Genomic DNA, 24749 nt, shown 5'->3' with positions numbered 1-24749 from the left:
TCAAAACAGGTAGTAAGTATGTGGGAACATCTCCATCTGTCTCCACTTTTTTCCCTTTTCTTGTCTACTAATTCGATTGTTTCTGCCGTTGTGGCAATTTCATTATTTCTTAACCAATGTTTGCTATCCAAAAAAATCCTTTGTGTCATATTACTCTTGTTGTATAAAAGGTCATATAAACGTAGTTGTTCATGTATATGTTCTTGACTTCTATTTCTAAATATAATATCGAAAAAAAATGAATGCATCTTATTAGAGCAAAATAGTTCTCAAAATTTTTTTCCAACTGAATTTTGTACATTCGGAAAAAGAAATTGTTTGATTTATTAGTTTGTTATTTCGAATAAATATTGGAAAGGAGATTCAAAGACAAATGTTTTAAAAATCTTAAAAATTAAGGACATTATCTTGTTACAGGAACCATTTATTTTTGGCTTTGACTTAATAATAAAATTTTACTATTCATGAACTAAAAAAAAAGATGAAATAGTAATTTTAATAGTAATTTATAATAATTTTTACTTGTTCGATTTAAAAGAGTAATTTGTTACATCATATAATAAAAGTTGGGATGGTGAATTTTCTGAATAATAACTTTTTTTGAGAACTATTCCTAGTTAATATTTTGAAATTAGCATTTTATATTTAAATAAATATAACTATATGGGATATTTTATTAAAAAGGAGACATAAAATCAAAACCAGAATATGTATGAGCATATGCAGATTTTCTGGTGGTTTCAAGTAAAGTAAGTAAATAGGAATTAAAAGTATCAAATTCATATAGGCAAAATTTATTAGTTTGCCATTCCATACTTAATTGTAGTTAAATATAGAATTTACATCATTGTTTTCACAATATTTCTTAATATTATTGAATTTGATAAATAAATTGATATATTTGATAAATAAAAAATACTTAATTAAATACTTAATTAAAATACTTAAGACAATTTGCGCCTATTCAATGTTTGAACAATCTTGTATCAAATAAAGAAAAATGTATTGAACTTGTATTCTGAAAAAATAATGAACATCTCTGATGATTAATTATACTGTTACTATTTATAATAACTATGTATTTAGTATCTCTTCAATATTAAGTAACTTATACAGAAATGCCTTTCCAACACACTTTTTAAACAAACTTTGCATGCGTCTACACAAAATCTAATTGGATAAAACTTGACAAATGCATCCGCAATTTTACCAATCTCATTCGCGAACTCATTTTCTGGTTCTCGCAGGAAAACTCCAATTCAAGGAAGCAACTCAAAGATTTATTTAAACGTTAGAGTAAGCATTGGATCGCATGAAATCGCTTAACGTAAACTGCAGCGTCCGTTTCCGTATTTTAGAATTGTTGAGATTTTACGGAAGGACATTCGGCGGACGCGGGTGAAGAGATTATTACTGTCTGTCAGAGATCCTGGATTATTTGCGCGACTGAGTCAACAAATATTTGGTTGGAGTTTCGGTGACAGTAATTTCAAGGAAGCTTTTGCAAAACTTTGGATGTTTGATGTTTTTCGGAAAAAGGACGTTACTGGAATATTTGTGGTCTATTTACTTGATAAACAGTATGCGAAAATAAACTGATACGTTTCTCTTCTCTGTATAGGAATACTTAGAATTTGAGTTATTATTTTGCTTAGAATTTGTATCAGTTTAATGTGTAAGTATTTAATGCTGCTAATTTGAATAGAATATTTCGGCTATTTGCTTTTGAGTTGAAAAATAAAACTGTTTTTAGAAACTATTAAAGTTATGCTAATAATTTTGATAAAAATATTTAGGTTAGGAGTAGAAGAATACTGCCTCTATTGTTGAATTTTCCTCAACTATTTCAAATGTTTAAATCTTGAGAAAAATTTACAGCATTTTAAAATTTTAATATTTTGTAAAATTAAATATACTTAAACACATGTATACTTATATAAATTACAGTACTTATATATATTCCAATTATACTTATATATACTTAAGTAAAATTTAAAATTTTATTTTAAATTTCTTATTTGAATTGAAAAACGGCGTTATGGTTATATAATTTTTCAACGCTTTTATTTGGCTTATTATTTATTATTATTATTATTTATTGGCTTATTATTTATGTAAAGAGGTAGTTCAATTTTTTTAATCTCGGCATTATAATAATTTTTTATAAAATGCTATTTAATGTGGTTTTCTTGATGTTAACACCTTGAAGATTGTAATGAGACATTGGAGAATTATAATAATTGTACGTCAGTAATGGTAATCAAATTGAGTTTTTGTAAAAAAAACAAAAAAAAAAAATACTTTTTTGAATATTAAGTTACATTTAAAATAATAAAGAATATAACTTATAGAATAAAGAAAGAAGTATAGAATAAAGGCGTTGTTGAAAATTAAAGCATTATAAAAATAGAGTAAAAAATAGCAATAAATATTACTTTTTTATAATAACATATAGCACTCATATAAAAAAGAGGAATTTTGAAGTTTGATATTAATGTTATGTTTTCCCTAATGAAATGCTGATATCTTATTTACAACTAAAAGCAATTGCGAAGAAATTAGAATTTTTCTGAAATGTTTGATATTTAATGTGAAAATTTTCGTAAAAATTAGGAAAATATTATTAATATATACTACCAGATATCTTAAAATACATTTAAATAAATTCGAACCCAAAAGTGATAAATTGTGCTGAAAGAAAGAAAATAATGCTCCACTGCCATCTTCTTCTTTTTTTTTTCTTAACAGCATCTTCTTATTACATATTTTTTAAGTTTATTTGAAAGAGAGAGAGAGGGGGGGTAAAAACGAGGCCATTTCAAGATTAATTTACTTCCAGGCATTCTGTTTCCTTTTGGATTTACCTGAAACAGATGCCGCGTAGAGTTCAATGATTTAAGTAAAATCTCTAGTGTACTGTTGTCTACTTTCAGTTATATGTCAATTTAGGTCAAGAAACGAACGCGAATGAAAACATTACTTTTGATCAATACATACAAACAGCTGCTATATTTTACATACATACTATAATGAACTATATTTCTCCAAACATACTATAATCGACTATATTTCTGCATACATACAAATAACTTATGCGAAAAGGAATTTTTTAATTAATATCTTTTGTAATTAATTGTTCAGGATGATTGATTGTAACCTATTTTTCATTCACATTCATTAAACATTCGCATTCATTCATTCATTTCATTCACATTTCCTTAAAAGTGCATATTTAGGTCATACTTACACTTTTGTAGTTCTAATTAATATATGTGAATTATAGGCATAAAGGTATTAAAAATCTACAAAAGTTTAAAATTTTCCTTTATTATGATACCCTTTTTCTTAACTGATCAATGAAATTTTCTTCTCTGCTCTATATTGCATTTAACTACAATATATGGGATCAATAATAATTTTATGAGCTAAATATAAAAGTGTAGCGTTTTAGGGGGTAGGGAATTTTTCTAATTTGTAAAAGAGAAATTCGGGTGTTCCAGTATTTTAAGGTATCTGAATTAACCCTTTCTAGGGCCGTGGGAGGTATGCTTCCCACCAAATTTATTAATCTTTGTATAAAATTATGTAGGTTGGTATAAGTTCTGACAAATTTTTTTTAAAAGTCAGAAACTTAGATGCTTCAGTTCTTTATCTCACACAAAATGATGTGTCTTGATTTGTTATTTAATTATTAATTAACCAAATGAATTAATTAATCAAATTAAATTTATCTAATAAGCTAAATGAATGCCTTTTCTGATTCTCATTTCAAGCCTAAAAATATTTTAACATAAAATGGCTCTTTAAATGGTTAAATTGATCTTTGGAATGAGAGGGTAAAAATCTTGACTCCATTTTGCTCATTTAACTATACATTTCCCTTATTTTTCTGTTAGTTTTTCTAAAATTCGATATAATGGATTTCTAGATCTTCTCCTAGTGTAACCTAGTATCTGCCTTAAAACATTGCTAAATCAGACATTTTTTTTCATATTAAGTATTTTAATATGGATTTTAATCTTCAATAGAATCTTTTCAAAATTAAGTAAAAATATTATTTGCTTCCCTAAAATCTGTTTTATCAATAATAAGTTTAGTATCAAAAACAGAAAATTAATTGCATTTTCTTTGAAAAACGAAAAAAAATTCTGTCTATTTAATACTGATTTTTATCAAAGCTTTAATATTCGACCAGAATTTTTATGGTTTTGCATTGTCTGTGATATGTTCAGATATTTTACTATCTTTTTATGTTTATTGGAAAATGTTTAAAATATTTGTTTTAATTACTGATTAAAAATATAGAAAAAAACATTCACAGTAAAAATTGTTATCATCGAACATAACTTTTTTTTTAATTTTAAGATGATGGAAATATTTTTGTACAATGCAATTTTCTGAAGTGACCGCTGAAAAATGCCAAGATTTAGTTCAATTTCTAATTATAAATTTTAAAACGTCACACAAAAATCTGAATTATTACCCTCCAAGTTATATTTGTACCATGTTTGCCAGTTCTAAATCAAACGTTCTAGCCCACTCAGCGCCAGCAACAGACGCACAGAAACATACATTTATTTTTATTGCAAATAAAAATGGTGTTTACAATCGTTTGCAATATGAGAAAGGATATATTATAAATTTCAAATCGACTGTTATTTGAAACTTTAAATTTCAAATGTTCGGAATGAAAATATTCGTCGATAAGTTCAAATACTTCTGAAGCTTTAAAAATACAAACATTCATCATCGCAGCAAAGAAATCCTCATGTTTCTTCCGATAAAATATCTGCTCTTTTCCGAATATACTTCTGATAAGTATCGGAGAAGAAAATCCTTCAATGTTTGGGATAAGCGTGTACAATCCTGATCTTGAAATGCCAAACTAAAAAGGCTTTTGAAGATCCCAGACGGTGAACTCTCTAAAAGTGGAACTACCACTAGCTATTTTTTTTATATATCGGTTTTCTATTTTGTTTTTATATTCTGGAATCGAACTAAAAGATGCCCTATTTTTCCCATCAAATTCCTCTTTCAAATATTTGTTTTGAAACAAATATTTCATTGTTCTTGTTCTTAGAAATTCTCTTTTAATGTTATTATTTTTTATAGAATTTTTATATTAGAAAGTGAAATTTCAATCGCTCTCTATTGCTGTTATTTTCATATTTTATCAGTTTTTTTTTTCACTTTTTTTCCTGTGACTAGAATTTGTTTTATTTTAATATCTAAAACTTTGTCAATTGCCGATCATTTCTGCATAATATATATATATATATATATATATATATATATATATATATATATATATATATATATATATATATATATATTTTACTTCCTTCACTTCCATGACATGTAATTTTGTTTCTCGTATGGTCCTTGAAACAAAATAATTCTTTTTATTTTAGACATAATTCCTTTTTTCGACACCTTTCTTCAAACATCTTTATCTTCTTTGTTCCGACAGTTGATCACTTGACACCATTGCATCAGATTTTTTTTTTAATATATAATCCTCAATTTGATTCATCAAATAACTCGAAATAACTTTTCTGGTTCCTTTCTTTTTCTTTTCATTCTTTCTATTGTTTATTTCTTTATTTTAATTTTACGAATTATATTTTGTGTAAGATATGTTGAATTTATTTTAAAATATATTTTAATTCCATAGGAACTAATAAATATAGTTAAAAGTCTAGTAAATAACTGCACATTTTAAAAGTTCCGTTCATGATTGCTGTTTATAGTGTGTTAATTAACTAATTTGTGTTATTTAAATAATACTAATGAAGCATATTGCCAAGAGTTTCTGCATATCATTCAATATATATATTTATACAGAAAATCAATCAGATTCAATTTTAAACAAATTTTCTTTTGAGTTTTTAAAATTCTTTTCATAAATACATTTGCAGAAATTTGTTTTTAAAATTTATCTGCAATTAGTAATTTTTATCATAACGAACATTTTGGAAATAATACTTTAAAATGAGTGAGTAAGGTATTTGAAAAGCTATTAATGGATAATGCTCTTTTCCAGAATTGTTTATCTGATTTGAGACAGGCATTCTAAAGAACAAATAAATTCTTTCAATAAACTATTTTTTTTTTCGGATTTAATACGTGATAACAACTGGGAAAAATTCCTATATTGCTGCTCAATGTTGGGGATAAGTGCATAAAATATTTTGAAATGAAATTGAAATAGTACACTCAAAAGCTTTTGAGATCCAAGATATTTCTATAAATAGCTCTGGAACTATAATGTTCTTACTTCTATCTATTTTTTTTCTTCTTATGTTTTGAAATGGAACAAAAGATACACTTCATTTATCCATTAAAATCCTTTTGCGACAAAACATTTTTTCTTCTTTTAATCAATGCTGCTTTATTCTTCGAAATTCATTTTTGTTATATATCTGTATTTCTTGCGCGGATTTTCAGTTAGAATGCCAAATGATTTCGTATACACTTGTCACTATTTGCTTTCTTTTTGCTGTTGCTTATTTTTCTCATTTTTTTTATTGTGTTTTTGCATTTCTTAAATGCAAAGAAAATTTTCATTTACCGATCAAATGAACATAAAGCAAAAGCAATTTGGGGATCACGTATATAGTTTTAGATGTATGAATCCTAATTATTTTCTCCGCGTTTGTCTTGAAATAAATCAATAGGCAATGACCTGGTGATATTGTCTCAGCTTCTGACCGGAGGATTTCAGGTTCGAGATCCGATTCCACCGAAGAATCTTTGAGAAAGAGAATCTGATGTACTTTAAATCCATCGGGGCCAAACGTCCTCCCGCTGATGTGCTGTGGAAATTAAAAGAAGGGGTGCCAACTCAGGTGTCATCTTCATCATCTGACCACGGTTCAAAATTACGAGGTTCGTCTCAAAATAACTCTAATGTTGCTTTAATACGTAACTTTAGCAGAATTGAACTGCAATAAATCAATATATTGTTTTGTATACAGCAATAACGTTTTCTTTATTTTTCTTTTTCGTTTTGTTTTGTTTTTTTACGTCTGTTCAATATTTTTGAAATTTTAGATAACATTTGGAAATTTTTTTATATTGATTGGTTTCTTCAAATACTCCATGTCCGATTAAAAAGCACATTTTATGCACTTTTATCTATTATTTTAATTAACTTTGATATGTGAAATGATAGGAATTATCTAATCGATTTTTTACTCACTTTATTATGAGCTTTAATTGAAATGTTTTACAGTTATGTAACCAAATAATAAGCAATAAATTAACATATTTGATCCCTCCCCCATGTTAATGGTTGTATTTAGTTGAACATTTGAAAAATCAAAATTGTATAATATTTAGTAACGGGAATTAAGTAAAAATGTTTTTAAAATCTATTATAAAAAATATTTTTCTTGTTCCTTTTTCCATGGTATTTTAAAAACATTTATGTAGTTTTTCTGCTTTGCATGTATAGATGATCACATTTCGAAAATTTCTTAACAGAAATGTTTAGTAATAGTACACGGATTAAATAATAATAAAAAAAAATTCTTTTTTAAAACGCCATCTTTAATTGTTTTTCAAAAAGAATTTCATGAGCCTTTTCATACAAAATTTTCAGCAGTAGATGCAAATTTTTTGATATTAATATATAATTATGATTGATAAAAAGGATGTGGAAACGTATACAGAACAAATTTTTGGAAGCCTAATAAATGAAGTAAAAATTGACATTTTTATCAAGATTTAGAATTTTATTATGTTATGCACATGTTTACTACATTTGGAAGATAAAAAAAAAAATTGAATAATTGAATAATTTAGATTTCATCACTATAAGTACAACAGAATACGGTTCTGTTTATATTTGGGTAATTTATAACACTGAATTATACCCGACTTTAAAATAAGATTTTTGTATGGATCAAAATATATCGGCTTCAAATCATTTTAAAATATTAATAATACGCAAGTTTTATTTTCTTTTATGTGCATATTTGAACTAGAACTATACATTTAAGAAAGTAGAAGTTAGAAATGTAAAATATCGTATATCAAATATATGTCGATCAAACTATGAATGCTCAAGCTACCAGCCCTCAAAATCTATACAGAAATTAATTTTTCATAAGACAATATCAGGCAAAAAATTCCAGTATATTGTTCTGAATTGAAATACTGCACCATATTTGACTCTGGTAGATGAGCTAATGCATTTACTGGGGTGATGTTAAAATATATTTTAATTCAAATTCTAACTCATCTACTAAGAGCAAAAAATATTTTTAGGAAAACTGACAATAACATGATGGCCTGAGCGAAAAATAAAGCATTAAGATTGACATTAGAGTCTACTGTACCCTCGTAGAGTCTAGTACCCTGTAAATCTCGCAATAATTGTGATGAAACAAAGAGAAATTGCCAAAAGGGTTTAAAATCGCTAAAAACCTACTCCAAGAAAATCTACTTCCAACAAATTGCTGTTCTATCCCGGAGGGGAAAGGAGACATATCCCCTCTCAGATCTCCCTGGCCCCATTCTTTTATTGAAATTGTTTAATACATCTTAGATAAGACCAATATTCTACTGAGCGACTTGCGTCATTTTTCGTAGAAGAAACTAACCATGGAAAAAGAGGGATGTTAATAACAGGTAGCTAGTTTATATATGTGAGAACATTTCTCTCTGTCTTCACTCCCCCCACCTTTTCCTTTTCTATGAATTCGATTGTTTCTACCTTTGAGGCAATTTATTATAATTTCATTATTACATTATGTTGCTTTAGTATATCAGGAATTCTTTCCGTCGCCTTTTTTACTTTATTTATTGCATAAATGGAAAAATAAACACTAGTGTTCATAAATATTATTTGTATTTAATTTTTTCAAAAGGGTTCAAATGTTTTATTAGAGCAGAGTAAAGGTTTGAAACATTTTTCAAACTAATTTTTATATGTCCCGGAAATGAAATAATTATTTGACTTATTACATTTTGTCATTGTTGTTTAATGTTTGAAATTGAATGTTAAAGTTGGAAAGTATAATATTTTCTTTTGTAAGATTAAAGTCTGGTATATACATGTTAAGGGCCATGGGAAATGTTATTTTACTAAAAAGTTTTTTTATGTAAAATATTCAAAATTAATATTTTTATGATGAGTCTAAAATGTCTGATCACAGATTATTTACATAATTTATCACTCTTAAGTACGTCTCTAAAAATTGTTTATGAAAACTGGGCTTGAATGAACACAAACAAATGGAAGCTTGTTTTGATCATTAGGAAGATCACAAAGATTTCTATTTATAATATTGAAAAAAATTTAAGAAAATAATAGTATTAATATTAACAATACTTCATTGGAAAAAAGGTAAATACATTAATTTTCTGTTTAAAATAATATCAAAAATCTAATAATGCTTTTTAAAAAAATAATATCAAAAACTCGATCTATCTTTCCTTTCTCGCACTTAAAAAAACTTAGTTTTGCTTCCAAACGGGATATTAATATAACCAAACATAAATCTAAACCTTACTGAACATACATCATTTAATGTACTCCATGTTTTCTCAGAGACGTTGGAATGTTTATTGTCAATATTCGTAAAAGGATTGGGTTATACCTCTCTGAAGATCAATCACAAGGCTATATTAACAAACATGCAAATATACACGATTGATTAAAGGCCCGCAAATTTGGAAGGCAGGAAAAGCAATGGTATATCAACCTCATTGGTGTGTATATTGGACTGCACATATACTATATATAATGCGCAGTGTGATTCTCCCCTTGTCGTGATTAATCCTCTAACAAGTGTAAATAGCACTCCTAATGCATGGTATTACTCTACCCCTACAGATATTTAACTTTGAAAATTGATATAAACACACTCTGTCACACACACCGCCCTCTTAAAATTGTCATTTGGTCATCTGTATACTCATTGCTTCCCCCTGTTTCCTACATCACTGTGTATGCTAGAAATTACTAGGTTGTTTTAAACAAAATTTAATTCTGGAATTTCATTTTATTTTAGATTTTATGCACTCCAATGTGTTGAAATTAAAGTCAAATATTATTTAACTGTCATACCACTATTTTAGATTTTTTTTCATGCTTTCCAGATTTGTCTATACTATGGTCGGATTATTTGTATAATTGAGCGACTTATTCACAAGCCCTGGAAAATTGTGCATTATAATGTATAGACTAAAAATGTTAGCACAGTCTATATTCGATAGACTGTGTTATGTTAGTATATAAATGTTAGCGCAGTCTATATTCGATACAAAAATTATAAAAGCTTAAAACTATTTGAGATTACATTAAAATATATATTTTTATACATTGACCCCCTATTCTCTTAAAGACAATGTTCAGTTAAAAATGTTGGTATTTAAATTTCCCGTCGGATAAAATTATTTAAAATTGCTTATATACATATTCAAATATTTAAAAAAATAAGATTTTGGATGCTCAGGAGGGAAAGGAGGGATCTGAAAATGGTTAAGCCCTAATGGCCCTAACAGAGCTTAATCCGGCTTTACTCATTCGACATCTGTAGCATCAGTGTCATCATTCATAATGTCTTTGCTGTAATCCCAAGAGCAGACATAATATGCCATGAAATCTGGGAACTTGCGGAACATTCAGACTACACTGATCTTGATCATGATTGAAAACCCTATTTTTATTTTACTGCTTGACGTGGGAAAGTATTTAATTTGTGGCTCTCTTAAAGAAATGACAACAATGGGAAATAAGGAGCAGTAGTTTTTTACTTTTTTCGATCACTCTTAATCAGTGAAATTAATCTTTTCAAATTTATAGTATTTTAAACATTTATGATTATTTCATATTCTAATTGCATATTCAATAACACTTTAATTTAAAAAAATAAAATCTTAAATTTTATTGAAAAACATTTCAGGGCCAGTGCAACCGCTTAATATATCTATGCATAAGTCCGAGTCTGAACCTATATAGACATGATCTACTGTAGATAAGTATGTAGTTAAGCTTTCTTTGTCTAATGTAGAGAAGTTTCCAGTTATATAATATGTGGAAAAATAATCCTCTTCGTTTTACCCTGATTCAGTATTACGTTAGACCTAAAATAGTCGAAGACTAGCTTTAAACAGACCATTAATATGAATAAAATTAACTCAAATTGCAATCTCGGCTACAAAATTCTGTTAAATTGTTTATTCTTGTTTATTTTATATTGTACACTTGATTTATTATGGATTTATGTATTTCATAGTAATATGTCTATATCATGAAAGTTTGTTGACTTATCTCATCCATTTGACGCTTACTAAGATGATATGCGATAATATCAGTACAAACATTTTTTGAAATTATTTTATAATATCAAAGATAACCTAAATACATGAAATATTTATAATATTTCAAAATGAACCTTCCTGTTTTATATGTAAAAATCATGGTTGCTTAGAATTTCATAAACCTGTTTATAACAAAAAATGTTCTGTAGAAACTTATATTTATAAAATTTTATTCTTTGTAGGAATCCAAAGTTACTTCCAAACATAATTTTTGAAAAAAATTAAACGAAAAGATACCTCAGAGAGGCTCGTACCACTTTCAATGTTTTCATTATTTTAAAGAAAAACCATCTTTAATTGAGATAATACATAATTAAAACATTTATTGTAGGAAAGATTCAAGGTGCCCCCTGGGCATATCGCGAGTTGCTTGCGTAGCTGTATATAACTTTAAAATGAGTGATTCTTTTGCATAGTACTCATAAAACTGAAAGCTCTATAGGTATGCAACAGTTTCTACATATATTGCCAAAGAGTCAGATCTGGTGATTGTGATAGCCATCCAGCAGAAATTACAAGCTGTTGCACGAAAAAGAATTTGATGTATAAGAAAATGTTATTTCGGGATTTTAAGATGAAGTAAAACTAGTTGTTATCGTATGATTTGCTCCAAAGACCAAATATATGGAGGAAAAAAATTAATTTTACCTTCTCAAACTTTGCCTAATTTAGAGGCTTGTTGAAATTGTTTTAATAGTGTAATTTATTTTTCTCAATACTAAGAAACATGTGCGTTATTTTTTTTTTATTTCATCTAGAAATGCGAAATATAATACAGTATAATTTTAAACTAAGACAAGAGTTGCCGCGAAACGTTTCATAACATGCACGCGCTTAGTCTGACCACAGAAATGAAAAAGTAAAAGTTCCTGATTATAATAATGAGATTTACATTTTTTTATGCATTAATAACCTTGTTAGAACTTAAAAATGCCTTGAATTTATAATCTTAAAAAATAATAAGCTTAATTATAATAACTACATTTTATACATCATTTTTAAATAATGTTGATCATATTTAAATACCTTCTAACATCCTTTATGAATGTAAATTCACATACGTCTATACAAACTCTAATTGGATGAAACTTGACAAATGCATCCGCAATTTCACCAATCTCATTTGCGAACTCATTTTCTGGTTCTCGCAGGCAAAGCTCCAATTCAAGGAGCCATATTTATTTTAATGTTAGAGTAAGCACTAGATCGCATGAAATCGCTTAACGTAAACTGCTGCGTAGAGTTGGGATTTTAGAATTGGGATTTTACCGAAGGACATCCGGCGGACGCGGGTGAAGAGATTATTACTGTCTGTCAGAGATCCTGGATTATTTGCGCCACTGAGTCAACAAATATTTGGTTGGAGTTTCGGCGACACAGTAATTTCAGGGAAACTTTACAAAATGTTGAATGGTTTGATATTTTTCGAAAAAAGACATTGCTTGAAGATTTATAAGGATATACTTGGTAAATAGTATGCGAAAACAAACTGATCCATTTTTGTTTGCTATATTGGATTGCTTTGAATTTTCATCGATAATGTTCTTAGAATTTGTATCAGAGTTTAAATTGCTCATATATACTGCTACTAATTTAAATAGGACAATTAGGTGTTTGAATTTAAATTGTGCGGTAAAGCTGCCTTAAAGCTTGTTTCAAATTATGTTAAAAAAAAGTAGAATGCACTTTAAGAAAATATTTTTAGGGGGTGGGAAGGGGATGATGGCGGTGAAATATTCCTTGGCTATGATTTGTTTTGCGCATTTTAAAATTTAAAGTTTTGTAAATATAATTCGACTTAATATTTAGAATGATTCTTTTTTTTTTTTTACTTGTTTTATGAAATGTCATTAGGTAGATAATAATTTTTAAACTCCTATTGTTTCATGTTTGCCCTTTTCTACTGTTTTGATGTTATGTTTGATTCTCGAAATTTCATACGATTTTCCTGAATATTAATACTTTATTTCAATATTTTACTAAGATACTAAGACTTCGTTCTCCGCTTACAAGTTCACTCGAAAATTCTTATGCATAGAAAGCTAAGCAGATTTTGGTGTTTATGTTCGGCATCTGAAATGTAGATTCTTATTAAATTTTGAATCAAATCTGAATCAAGAAATGTAAATTTTATTTACAATTCCCAAACCGATATTTTAATTGGATTAAAATATTTTTGAAACATGCGAAATATCTTAATTTTTGAGGAAATTAAATATTAAATTGATAATAAATATTTCAGTTAAACATTAAAAAAACACAGGGTATGCACATTTTTTTCGAGTTTTATATATATATATATATATATATATATATATATATAGCTAAAGCCAGTTTTAGTTGAGAAAAACTTTAAATTCTTATAAAAAGTCAGCAAATATCCAAAAGAATGTTTTTTTTTTAATTTAACATTTAATTGGAATTACAAGAAATCGTACACAGTTTTGTTCAAAAAAAATTATAAAAATCATTAAAAAAAAAATAATAGAAAAATTAAAAATTAAGTTGCCTGGAATATTTTGAAATTTTTAGAAATTATATACCTTTTAATATTTTTAATATAATATATTTCGTTTTAAAAAGTTTTTTAACGTTATATTACGTTCATACTTTAATACATATACATAAAATATTTCATATCCGTATGTGAATAATTCGCAATAGTGTCATTTTCTTAAATAATATTAATATAAAATTCTTAATACAAGGCATTTTTCTTAGTATAAAAGACACAAAAATGCTAATTTATCTAATGCTAAAAAGTTTTAGGAGCTCAATTAAGGAGAAATTTAACACTTTTAATAAATGCCACAAAAAAACTTCCATTTTTTAAGAAGTCTTTTTTTTTTTTTTTTTTTTGACTGCCAGGAAAATCTATAAGTACCTGCATTATATTAAACTTTTTACTTATAAACATGAATTACTCAACGCGTTTCATGTCTTAGTAAGATTCATGCTCTTATCTTCGACCTTAATACACGTCATTAGTCCTTATCTCTTACAAATCTTCAGTTCCTCCCCTCCGAGGCAAGAGGCTGCAAATGGGAGACGACAGCAGCATCTGCCGGTTATTTTTCTCAAACGCAGCAGGTGGTGACATTTACGTTATAATTAGTGACTTTATCTGCTCTAGAATAAATAAGACACGGGAAGACTGATATTAAATTCATGAGATCACATGTTTCTATTTTAGAACCCTTTTTGCTTTCCTTTTTGTAAAATATTTCAAAATCTTAAGGTGACATAAATTAATATTTTAACCCTTTAAAGGGCCATTTTTTCTAGTCATTATGTTAAAATATTTTGAGGCTTGAAATTAGAATAAGAAAAGGGATTCATTTAGCTTCTTAGATAAATTTAATTTGATTAATTAATTTGGTTAATTAATAATTAAGTAACAAATCAAGACACATCATTTTGTCTGAGATAAAGAACTGAAGCATCTAAGTTTTTGTCTTTCTAAAAATATTTGTCGGAACTTATGCCAACCTACATAATTTCATACAAATATTGATAAATTTGGTGGGAAGCATACTTCCCACGGCCCTAGAAAGGGTTAAAGAAGTAACTATTTTGGATGTTCCGTTTTGAGGCAAATTTGTGGATACTAGTAGCCACTAGATTGTTTACCCAGATTGACTTTTTAAGAAGCTATTAAACATGGATATGGAAATGCAATTTTTTTTTTAATTTCACGATATTATGACTGAAAAAAATTTGATTCAACAAATATGCTATTTATTACTGTGAGTGAAAATTTTAAAAAATGTATATTACAAAATAAATTCTAATAACAAAATTACAAAACAATTCTATTTCAAAATTAGTATTAAAAAAAGCAATTTTTTCCATCGCAATTGTAATATTGTCAAAAGCGCTCAGTTGTATGGTTATAAGTGGTTGAGTCGGAATTTCATCATACGCCCAAAACATAGTTAAAGAAGCCCTTGGCTACCATGCTTGGTTTTTTGTTCAAGTCGATTCAATTATGATCGAATAAATCGGATCCCTGCTTAAAAATAGTTTTGCAAGCAGCATAAGCTTGCAAAAATTTTATCAATTTACCATAGATCAAATTGAATGCTGCATTTTAAACTTTTTAAAAAAATAAAGAAAACAATTTACAGAAATTAAATATATATATATATATATATATATATATATATATATATATATATATATATATATATATATATATATATATATATATATATATTATATATAATATATTAGTTTTAATATAGCATAAAATGCCGTTTTCGTGTAAAATAATAGCTTTAGAAAATATGGCCATGGATTTCCATTGGTAAGTCATAGCGAATGACTATCTGGAGATGATTAAGTCTATTTTTTCGCACTGGATTAAATTTTCTATTTGACCTATATTTCTAGTATTTATTCTATAATTTTATATTTCAAACTGAATGGAACTTTCGAAGATAAGGCGAGCCCTCTCCAGAGCATTTAAAAAAAAATAATTTGGTGCTCTATTCATTAACGAAGTGTTTTAACAAATGCAGTTGCGGAAATTTCAGTGAAGCAGTATGAAATGTTCTCAAAACAATATTTTAAATTTGACACACACACACACTAGCACATGTACACAATTAAAGAAGAACGTTACTGACTGTCAACATCCATATAGGTGTTCCAGTTAAATCTGATTCTGTATCGGTTTTCTATCTTTCCAAAAATGGTTTTTATAGAAAATACACTTATATCTGCTGTTGGCCTGATTTTAATATATATATATATATAATATAAAGTAAACTGGATTCATTCATGCAAGTGCTGAAATTTTTATTGATATATTTGTGATAATTAAAATATAAATAAAAAACCCACAGAAATCTCTTTGATTAAAAGTCATCTCATATATATTCATTATGGTTTAAAATATTTTTCTCTTAGAAAATGGCTTTAAATATACAAGATAAATAAATCTTTAAAATAGAAATTCATAATTCATTTTTAATTCATATTCAATGTATTAATTGACTTATTGTCATATGATTCGGGTTCGCTAAACATTTTTGAATAATATTATCTTTATGCATTTAACATTTTTTTTATCTAAATACTTTTGGCAATTAAAATTATTTCAAATTTTTATAATTTCTTTCGCTATTAAAATTTATTTGAATATTGTTTTGCAAGAAGTCTCAGATTACTTTGCTAGCAGTTTCTAAAATAATTTAGCAAATATTCACCTTTATGAGTTTTCCAGAATATTCCATTTTTTGCTGCTGGCTTAAACTTTTAAAATAATTTTTACAGGAAAGAAGGATTTTTTTCATGCATAGGTAATATAATATCACAAAAATGTAAAAAAAAAATTCTTAATCTTTCTTTAAGGGTCTCTTAACTCATTTTAGAAGTCTGACTTCGTTATTTTGATATATATTTTTTTTATTAGTGGAGTGTTTTTTCATATATTCGAGATTATGATTATTTTTCCTTTAAATATGTATTCGAAAAAGTTTAAATATATTCAGCTTTATCAAATTTATTTCTAAAATATTTTAAAATTAAAATAATAGTATGGGATCTGAAATCAGAAACTTGTTTTGAGTTTTTTTTTTTTTTTTAATATACCTTATACATAAATTTTTTTTAGTGATACGGTGTCAAATATCATTCACAGGAGGATAACAAATTTAATCATTTTTTTAAAATATAGCTATTCTGAGTAGATCAATATTTTTAAGCATATATTTAGGAGGAAATTCCAATTGGTGATAAATAATTATGATAGATTAAGATAATTGGATTCTTATTCAGTGTAGTAGAACGCGAGATGTACAATTGCATATGGAAACATTTAGAGCTTATCTAAAGACGAACTTATAATTGAATTTGCATATCATGGGTGTATTGAAAAATAGTCAATTAAAAATTTAATTCATATGGCTTGGTGTCTCTTAGCAAAGCTTACAACCAAATTTTTAAATTAAAAAAATGTGGAAAATTAAGTATGAATTAAAAAAAATAGTCGTGTTCCTATCCCAGTTATGGAATTAAGTTGCATTCTTTTATGAGGAAGTTCATTTTGAAAGTCGATTATTTATTTATTATTAAGAAGACAAGAAATAAAAATCATATTTTATCCATGCATGTTGCATACATTCATGCATATTATAAATAATACATAAAATATTGTATTATATATAGAAATTGTTATTAATAAACAATTTTTATATATAATAAAATTCTTTGCAAGCAGAAAACGATTAAATTCATAATAAAACTTCAAATCCTAATGTCGAAAAATAAAGAACCACTGATATCATAGGAAATTTTTCTTATTTAGACTGTCAGCTTGATTTGTTCAAAATAACATTAGTTTTTTACATATCGTGTAGTAAACTAGACGCATTATACCTCATTATGATCTGTAGAATTATTTTTATGCAAAAATTTTATGTTGCTTCAATTATAAATCAAGAGCATAAATTTAGATATCATCATTAAAGTACTTTAACGAGAAACAAGTAACCTATATTTTATAGTAATTGGCAGAATATATTATATTGCTAGATCAGAGATATTTTGGATTAAAATTTGCAAGAATCTTTCATAAATAAGATCAGGTTAATTAATTTTGCATAATTATAAAAAACAGTTTCAAAGCAACAAATTTTTTTTGAATTGAAGTGGTACATTTAATTTATTCAATCACCCCCCCCCCGATCAGAGAACCACACACATAGTGTAATAATGAAAACAATTTAAATAGATAAAAATCGAAAGAGCATTGTGAAAGATTTTTTTACGCAAAAATCATTTGCGTTCGTCTCCCTGTTATCGAGATTTAAGATCTTGAAGTCTGGTGACATTTTAAATAAAGTCGCCAACTTTGGCGATTTTAGGCAAGAAATGGGAAGATCTGGAAAAGGTGATCAGAATGTCGATATTTTGAACATTAACTAAATTACACCGACTGTTCTAGAATATCCCATGCTTGGATATGTAAAAAAAGTCGCCAACGCTACATAAGCCAAATCAGATCCAAACAAGTTTAGATCAGAGTTTGAAATATTCTTGATGCCACAATTTTCTATGAGCCAATAATTTTTCTGTTCAGTACCATATTTATCTATAACATTTATTTTTTTGGCAGGCCTTTTTCATTTTTATATTACTATATCTATAATTTGTATTTTATATTAATATGATTATTAAAATTTCTGAATTAAAGCCATGTTTTTTTCTTTCTTTTATATGATCTAAAGTAAATAAATAAACTAGAAAATTTTAAGATTTTATATCGCCATAACGGGGAGACGAAGATCAAATAATTGATGAGTCATAAAACATTTTTCACTATGGTCTTTCGATTGCTACTTAGTTTTATCATTATTACACTAGAATATAACTAATACATCTTAAAAATTTTATTTAATTCTTAATTTCATATTTTCTATTGCATTTAGTTCTTCTTATTTTTTTTGTTATAAGTCAGTCTAAAGTGATTAGATGGTTCAAATAAAACAACCATCCCCTCCCGCAGCAGTTAAAATTATTATAAATCTTACCTGTCTAGTCCAACTACTGTCAGCGTATACACAGACACGGAAACAGAAGCGTGTTGAAAAAACTGTACGACGGGGCAAAACTCAGGAAGAAATATCCACCTGCCCAACATAAAATCCGTGTACGTAAATGGGATGGAGAACAGGGCCATGGTCATGTCCGAGAGTGCCAGGTTAATCAGGAACAGCCGTATGGACCTCCGCTTGCCGAGGAGCAGGACAGCGATTGCTGCTCCGTTTCCTCCCAGGGCAGCGATGGCCGTGCAGCTGTACAGGATAACCAGGAACAACTGAAGTTCTGGCCCCATCGCTTCCAAGGACACAAACAATTCCTCTGGATCCAGGTCGGAATAGTTGGACATATTTGAATCCATGGTTGTAGGACTCGGCTTGTCTCGGGTCTGTTGAAACAAGAATGGGTTTTTAAGACATTTGTAAAATTTAAGTATTTTTCATTGTTTAGAAAGACGAGTGGCAAATAATATATCTGAACACTTTTAGTATGAAAATAGATTGAAGGATGTAATATTAATCAGGATCTAATGTAATGTATTCTAGTTAATATTTATCTGTTTAATTTTATAAAACTGTCCAATATTCTGTAAAAGAAAAGTTTGGCTCTGATTTTCTGCATATCAGTAGCAAAGGTATACGGTTAATAATCAGATATGCATCTAAACATTTTACATCAAATATTAATTTAATTGAAGATATTATTTAGTTTAATTTTCTGTTATATCAATATATAATTTTGAAGGTAATGATGATTATTTTGGATTGATCTCATAAGTTCGATTCTTGGTCAGATGGCGAGAAATATATATATTCCTTTTTTAAACTTCTGGAGGAATGAAGTCAGAAAGATGAATTTATTGGAAACTGAAGGCTCGTCGTTGTCAAGACCTTATTATTAAATTACATTATTAGTATATATTAAACTATTAGAAACCATCCCTTCCTTTAGGAAATATTAGAAATATCATATAAAATGTAAACATTTCATATGCTAATATGCAATATTCAAAATGATGATTGATTTTTGGTAATAACTTTTCAAACATAAAATGAAAAGATCAAATATAAAATGATGATATATTGTGTGTGTGTGTGTGTGTGTGTGTGTGTGTGTGTGTGTGTGTGTGTGTGTGTGTGTGTGTGTGTGTGTGTGTGTGTGTGTGTGTGTGTGTGTGTGTGTGTGTGTGTGTGTGTGTGTGTTGGACTGGTTCTAAACAAAACATCTGATTTTCCAATGTTTGAGTTTATTATTAAGTGTTAATTCTTAATAATGTTTAGTTAAATATTAATTATTTTATAGAAGAAAATCAATTTATAAGTCCTTTTGAACTTCACTATTCATCCCTAATGAGTCTAGAATTAAGCATGAAAGATTTTACCCATCATTATATAGTTAAGACTTATTTGCTCCTAACCTAGCTCTTGCTATTGTTGAATCCTATTTCCTTTCAGAAAGGGTCACATATTTTTGAGAACTGATTCTAATTTATCTTATAAATAGTGATATTTGGATTTTTTTCTCAAATTATTTCAAAATTATAAATAAAAATATTAATACATTATTTTCTATTTTTATGAAAATAAGTATTAATATCAGATATGAGATCAGATTGAGATTATGATATCAGATTTTTTTCTGAGTTAGTCATTATTTTGTATTGGTCTTTTAAGGTCGAATTTATAATTTGTTGAAAATGAATTTATACATTTTCTTGCATAAAATAATTGATTGGATGAAATTTCTACTTGAAATTTACTTATTAAAGTTACTTGCAACATGATTTATCAAAATATTCTGTGCAAAAGAAAACAAAATTTTAGAAATATAAATTTATATTAATAATTTAATAGTATATAACTAGGTACATATATTACAAATATATTAATTCGACATGTTATATCAGAATACATTTTAGTATATTTCTTACCAGTGCCTTTTTACTTTCTACTTGATAAAAAATGTGTCATGAATAATTATCATTATATCAACATAATATACTATCAATTCTTAAATCAATTTTTCTATTACATCTTAAATAACTTTATGTTAGAAATAAACTGATAAATGAAAAATAAAAACATTCTTCAGTTTAATATTAACTGAGCCAAATATATTTAAAAGCATCTTGCTGAATAACTAATATCACAAACTTCTAAATGTTTCTTCGTCTGACACAATCTAAGAAATATTGTGGATAATGTCTCTAAGCGAATAAAACAAACATTCATTTGCTGCGAAAGGCAGCTAGTGCAAACGCTTAACATGGAGAAGTGATAAATTAATTGACTTCGAAATGGTTAATTTTCCGTTTGCCTGCTTCCATTATATAAAGTCTTTGTTTCGGAATTCCTCTCGCCATATGCTGCACGACGCTGGTGTAGCTGCAAGGGGAAAAGTACAACTGTTTCTAATCGTGCTTCGCAACTGCTTCATTATGCTTCCAAAAGCTTCAATACTTTGAAAATAATTACTCGGTGGCAAGGATTGGATTATGCAAAACAATTTTTATTTCTTGGACACTGAGAGTTTTCGTAATAGCTAAAATGGCGTAAACAGCGAAGATATTTGAAGACGGAATGTGTCGTTTATTATTTATACATTTGGAATCGTATAGAATTTCTGATGGTTTACCAGAAAATAATCACATCAGTCAATAAATTTTCAAGCCGTTCCATGAATATTATCATAAAATGGACGTAATAAAATGTTAAAAAGTATGCAGTCATAGAATATGCAACTCTTGAAATTGTCTTTTATTAACTTACAATAGTAGAAGTTCTGATTTTTAATTATTGTAATTTAAATAAATGAAATTTAAAAAAAAATTTGAATGAAATATTTTACAATATTTAAAACTTTTTATGGATTGTATATTTGATGCGATAATCATAATTGAGCAAGACAAAAAAATATTCAACTAAAAATATTATTTTTATTCAATTCATCTTTCATGTATATAGTTAACTTTTTAATATTAGAAAAGATTATTTTGTAACATTCTTTTTCTCTCTCTACAAAAAACAGAAAACAAATCTCGTTCCATATTATCCAATTCTCTTTAATATTAATTTTTGATTATTTAGAAGTGCTGTTGTCAAAATAAATTTCTTCAAATTGGATTTCCTCTTTACAAGCTTTCCATTAGCCCAATTAAATGCACGATGGTTTGAATACTCGAGATAGCTAGCAGTAAAGACACACCCAACATTAATGTTACCTTAATTTAGTCTTTATTTCTGGACTTTTCTTCCAGCAATTTCTTTTTTTTTAACTACAAAACTGTATTATTGGGTATTTGTTGTTTAAGAAATAAAGAAGTACCAAATAAATAATATGGAGGAAAAGATAATACTGAATCTTCTGTTGTTCATTTTATTGTTTTAAATGGGATGATATAAATTGTTTTTCTAGAATCTTTGTTTCATTTAATTAATGTATAAGAATTTCCTCTTCACATTTCTGCTAAGTTATTGCACAACCGATTTTATAATCTGAACAAGTTCCTCCATACTTTAATATACTGCTGTAATTGATATTTTTAAATATAAATATTATTCACTAAAAAGGATAAATTTTTTCTGATGTTTTTTTTTTCAATTATTTTTTGTGATATCTACCATTTTAAAATAATTATAAATTAATAAATTACGTTACTTGAAACATTAATTAAATCTATAACTACGTTTCTTTCACTTGCCCTATAGATGAAAATAGTTATTCATCCAATGACACAATAAAACATTTTCTATTCATTTTTTTTTTTTTTTTTGCATTTATGTGATATTTAGAAGAGCCGTCTCAACACTTTATTTCAGAGAATCAATAGTTAAAGTTGATATGCAATCGTGAATTAACTACCTTTATTAACATAATACATTGTACGATATTTCCACGATGTAGCCTGATATTCTGATATAATGCCGGCCAATGCTATAAAGATATCGCAACAATACTGGTAGGCATTTTTGGCTAATAGGAGCAATTTTGAGTAATTCCTTTTCTCTTTCGAAAACAAAATCTTAGAATGCGATTTTTTCATGTAAAGTGAATCCATTTCTAATTAGTTGTGTCTAGAAATAAATCAATAATACTTATAAAAAAGGTTTTTTTATTATTATTATTTTCTACAATTTTGTTGCTATCGCTTTCAATATATTCATATCTTTGATCCCTATACTGTATATAACTTTACTCTATTTAATTTTTCTTGTTGCAGCATGGCCAAAAATGGCGTTTTCAGCCATTAATTCAAACCAAAATAATATGTTTGACATTTTCTGAAATCCCGCATGAAATCTCCATTATTTTTCTCTTCTCCAGCATCTACAAGTTCGAATTTAGTTTATTTTGGTTCCGATTTGACCATGGAGAATAAAGACTTAAGAGAAAGATTGATGTCCTACCATGCGATCCTGTATTTAACTTAAAGCGCTCTGACAGACACGGAATTATAGATTGTGGCGTTGCCCTCGTAAGGAAATATTAAAAAAAAAAATACTTTTTTCAGATATGTTTTCAACAAATTCAGTCACATATTATTATGAATACATGTAAAACTTATCTGATTTGATTTTCAGAAATTCCAATAATTTGTCATAAAGTTACTCATATCAAAAATCCAGCTTAATTTTATCAACCAGAATATAAGTCTGGTCCCATCAACCCCCAACCCAACTCTGGTCAACCCATCTGTTCACGACCTTCTTTGAGCATCTTAAATAAGTCGAAAACCTGTTATAAATGACAGCTTATCACGTATACAGGATTAACATGAAGCACTTATGTTAAATCATTTCTTACAACTTTTCCAACTGAGTCATAAGATTTGTTATAACTTTTCCAACTGAGTCATAAGATTAGTTACAACTTTTCCAACTGAGTCATAAGATTTGTTACAACTTTTCCAACTGAGTCATAAGATTAGTTACAACTTTTCCAACTGAGTCATAAGATTAGTTACAACTTTTCCAACTGAGTCATAAGATTAGTTACAACTTTTCCAACTGAGTCATAAGATTTGTTACAACTTTTCCAACTGAGTCATAAGATTAGTTACAACTTTTCCAACTGAGTCATAAGATTAGTTACAACTTTTCCAACTGAGTCATAAGATTTGTTACAACTTTTCCAACTGAGTCATAAGATTTGTTACAACTTTTCCAACTGAGTCATAAGATTAGTTACAACTTTTCCAACTGAGTCATAAGATTAGTTACAACTTTTCCAACTGAGTCATAAGATTAGTTACAACTTTTCCAACTGAGTCATAAGATTAGTTACAACTTTTCCAACTGAGTCATAAGATTTGTTACAACTTTTCCAACTGAGTCATAATTTTTTTTATAACTTTTCCAAGTGATTTGTTATAAGTTTTCTAAATGATGCAGGCATAAATGAATAATTTCCAGCTAAGTAATAAACAACAATCTTTAATGTTGAAAATTCAGATAAGGATTCACCCCTGAACATCTTAATTGTCCTGTCATTCGTCTGCAACATAAACAGTTCTAATAACATTTCATAAGAATGTCTGTTCATGGAATGAAATAACTTAGTTAAAAATGATTTTTTTTTCGTAGTCAGTAGTGTCTAGAGAAAATGACTACTTCATAAAATAATCATTTTATAATTGATTTATATCAATAAATATGTCCAAATTGCTCTTAGGAAGGGAGAGTATTGGAAATGAAGGTCAGTGAACATACAGATAGCAAGGTAAACGTAGAAAGGGGGAAAAATCATATTAATTGCAAAGATGAACATACTAGACAAAACAAGAACATAATTTTACAAGCTAAGTATGATTTGGGATATTTAAGTGAATGAAGTTTGTAGAGATTCATTAATATAAAAAAACCCTGATTACACAG

General features: G+C 27.3%; 1 protein-coding gene across 1 annotated transcript in view; it reads right to left on the bottom strand.

Moving 5' to 3' along the window:
* Positions 1-24749, bottom strand: part of LOC129969374 (RYamide receptor-like) — a 137872-nt gene that overhangs the window by 81006 nt on the left and 32117 nt on the right. Inside the window, exon 2 of the mRNA XM_056083927.1 lies at positions 18867-19264. Within this exon, the coding sequence (XP_055939902.1) occupies positions 18867-19237 (371 nt within the window). The 5' untranslated portion in view covers positions 19238-19264. The remainder of the gene's footprint in view (positions 1-18866; positions 19265-24749) is intronic.

The sequence above is a fragment of the Argiope bruennichi genome, chromosome 5, assembly GCF_947563725.1.
Source record: "Argiope bruennichi chromosome 5, qqArgBrue1.1, whole genome shotgun sequence".
Classification (NCBI taxonomy): Eukaryota; Metazoa; Arthropoda; class Arachnida; order Araneae; family Araneidae; genus Argiope; species Argiope bruennichi.
Note: the sequence above shows the minus strand (reverse complement) of the source record. Positions and strands in the feature narration are given on the sequence as shown.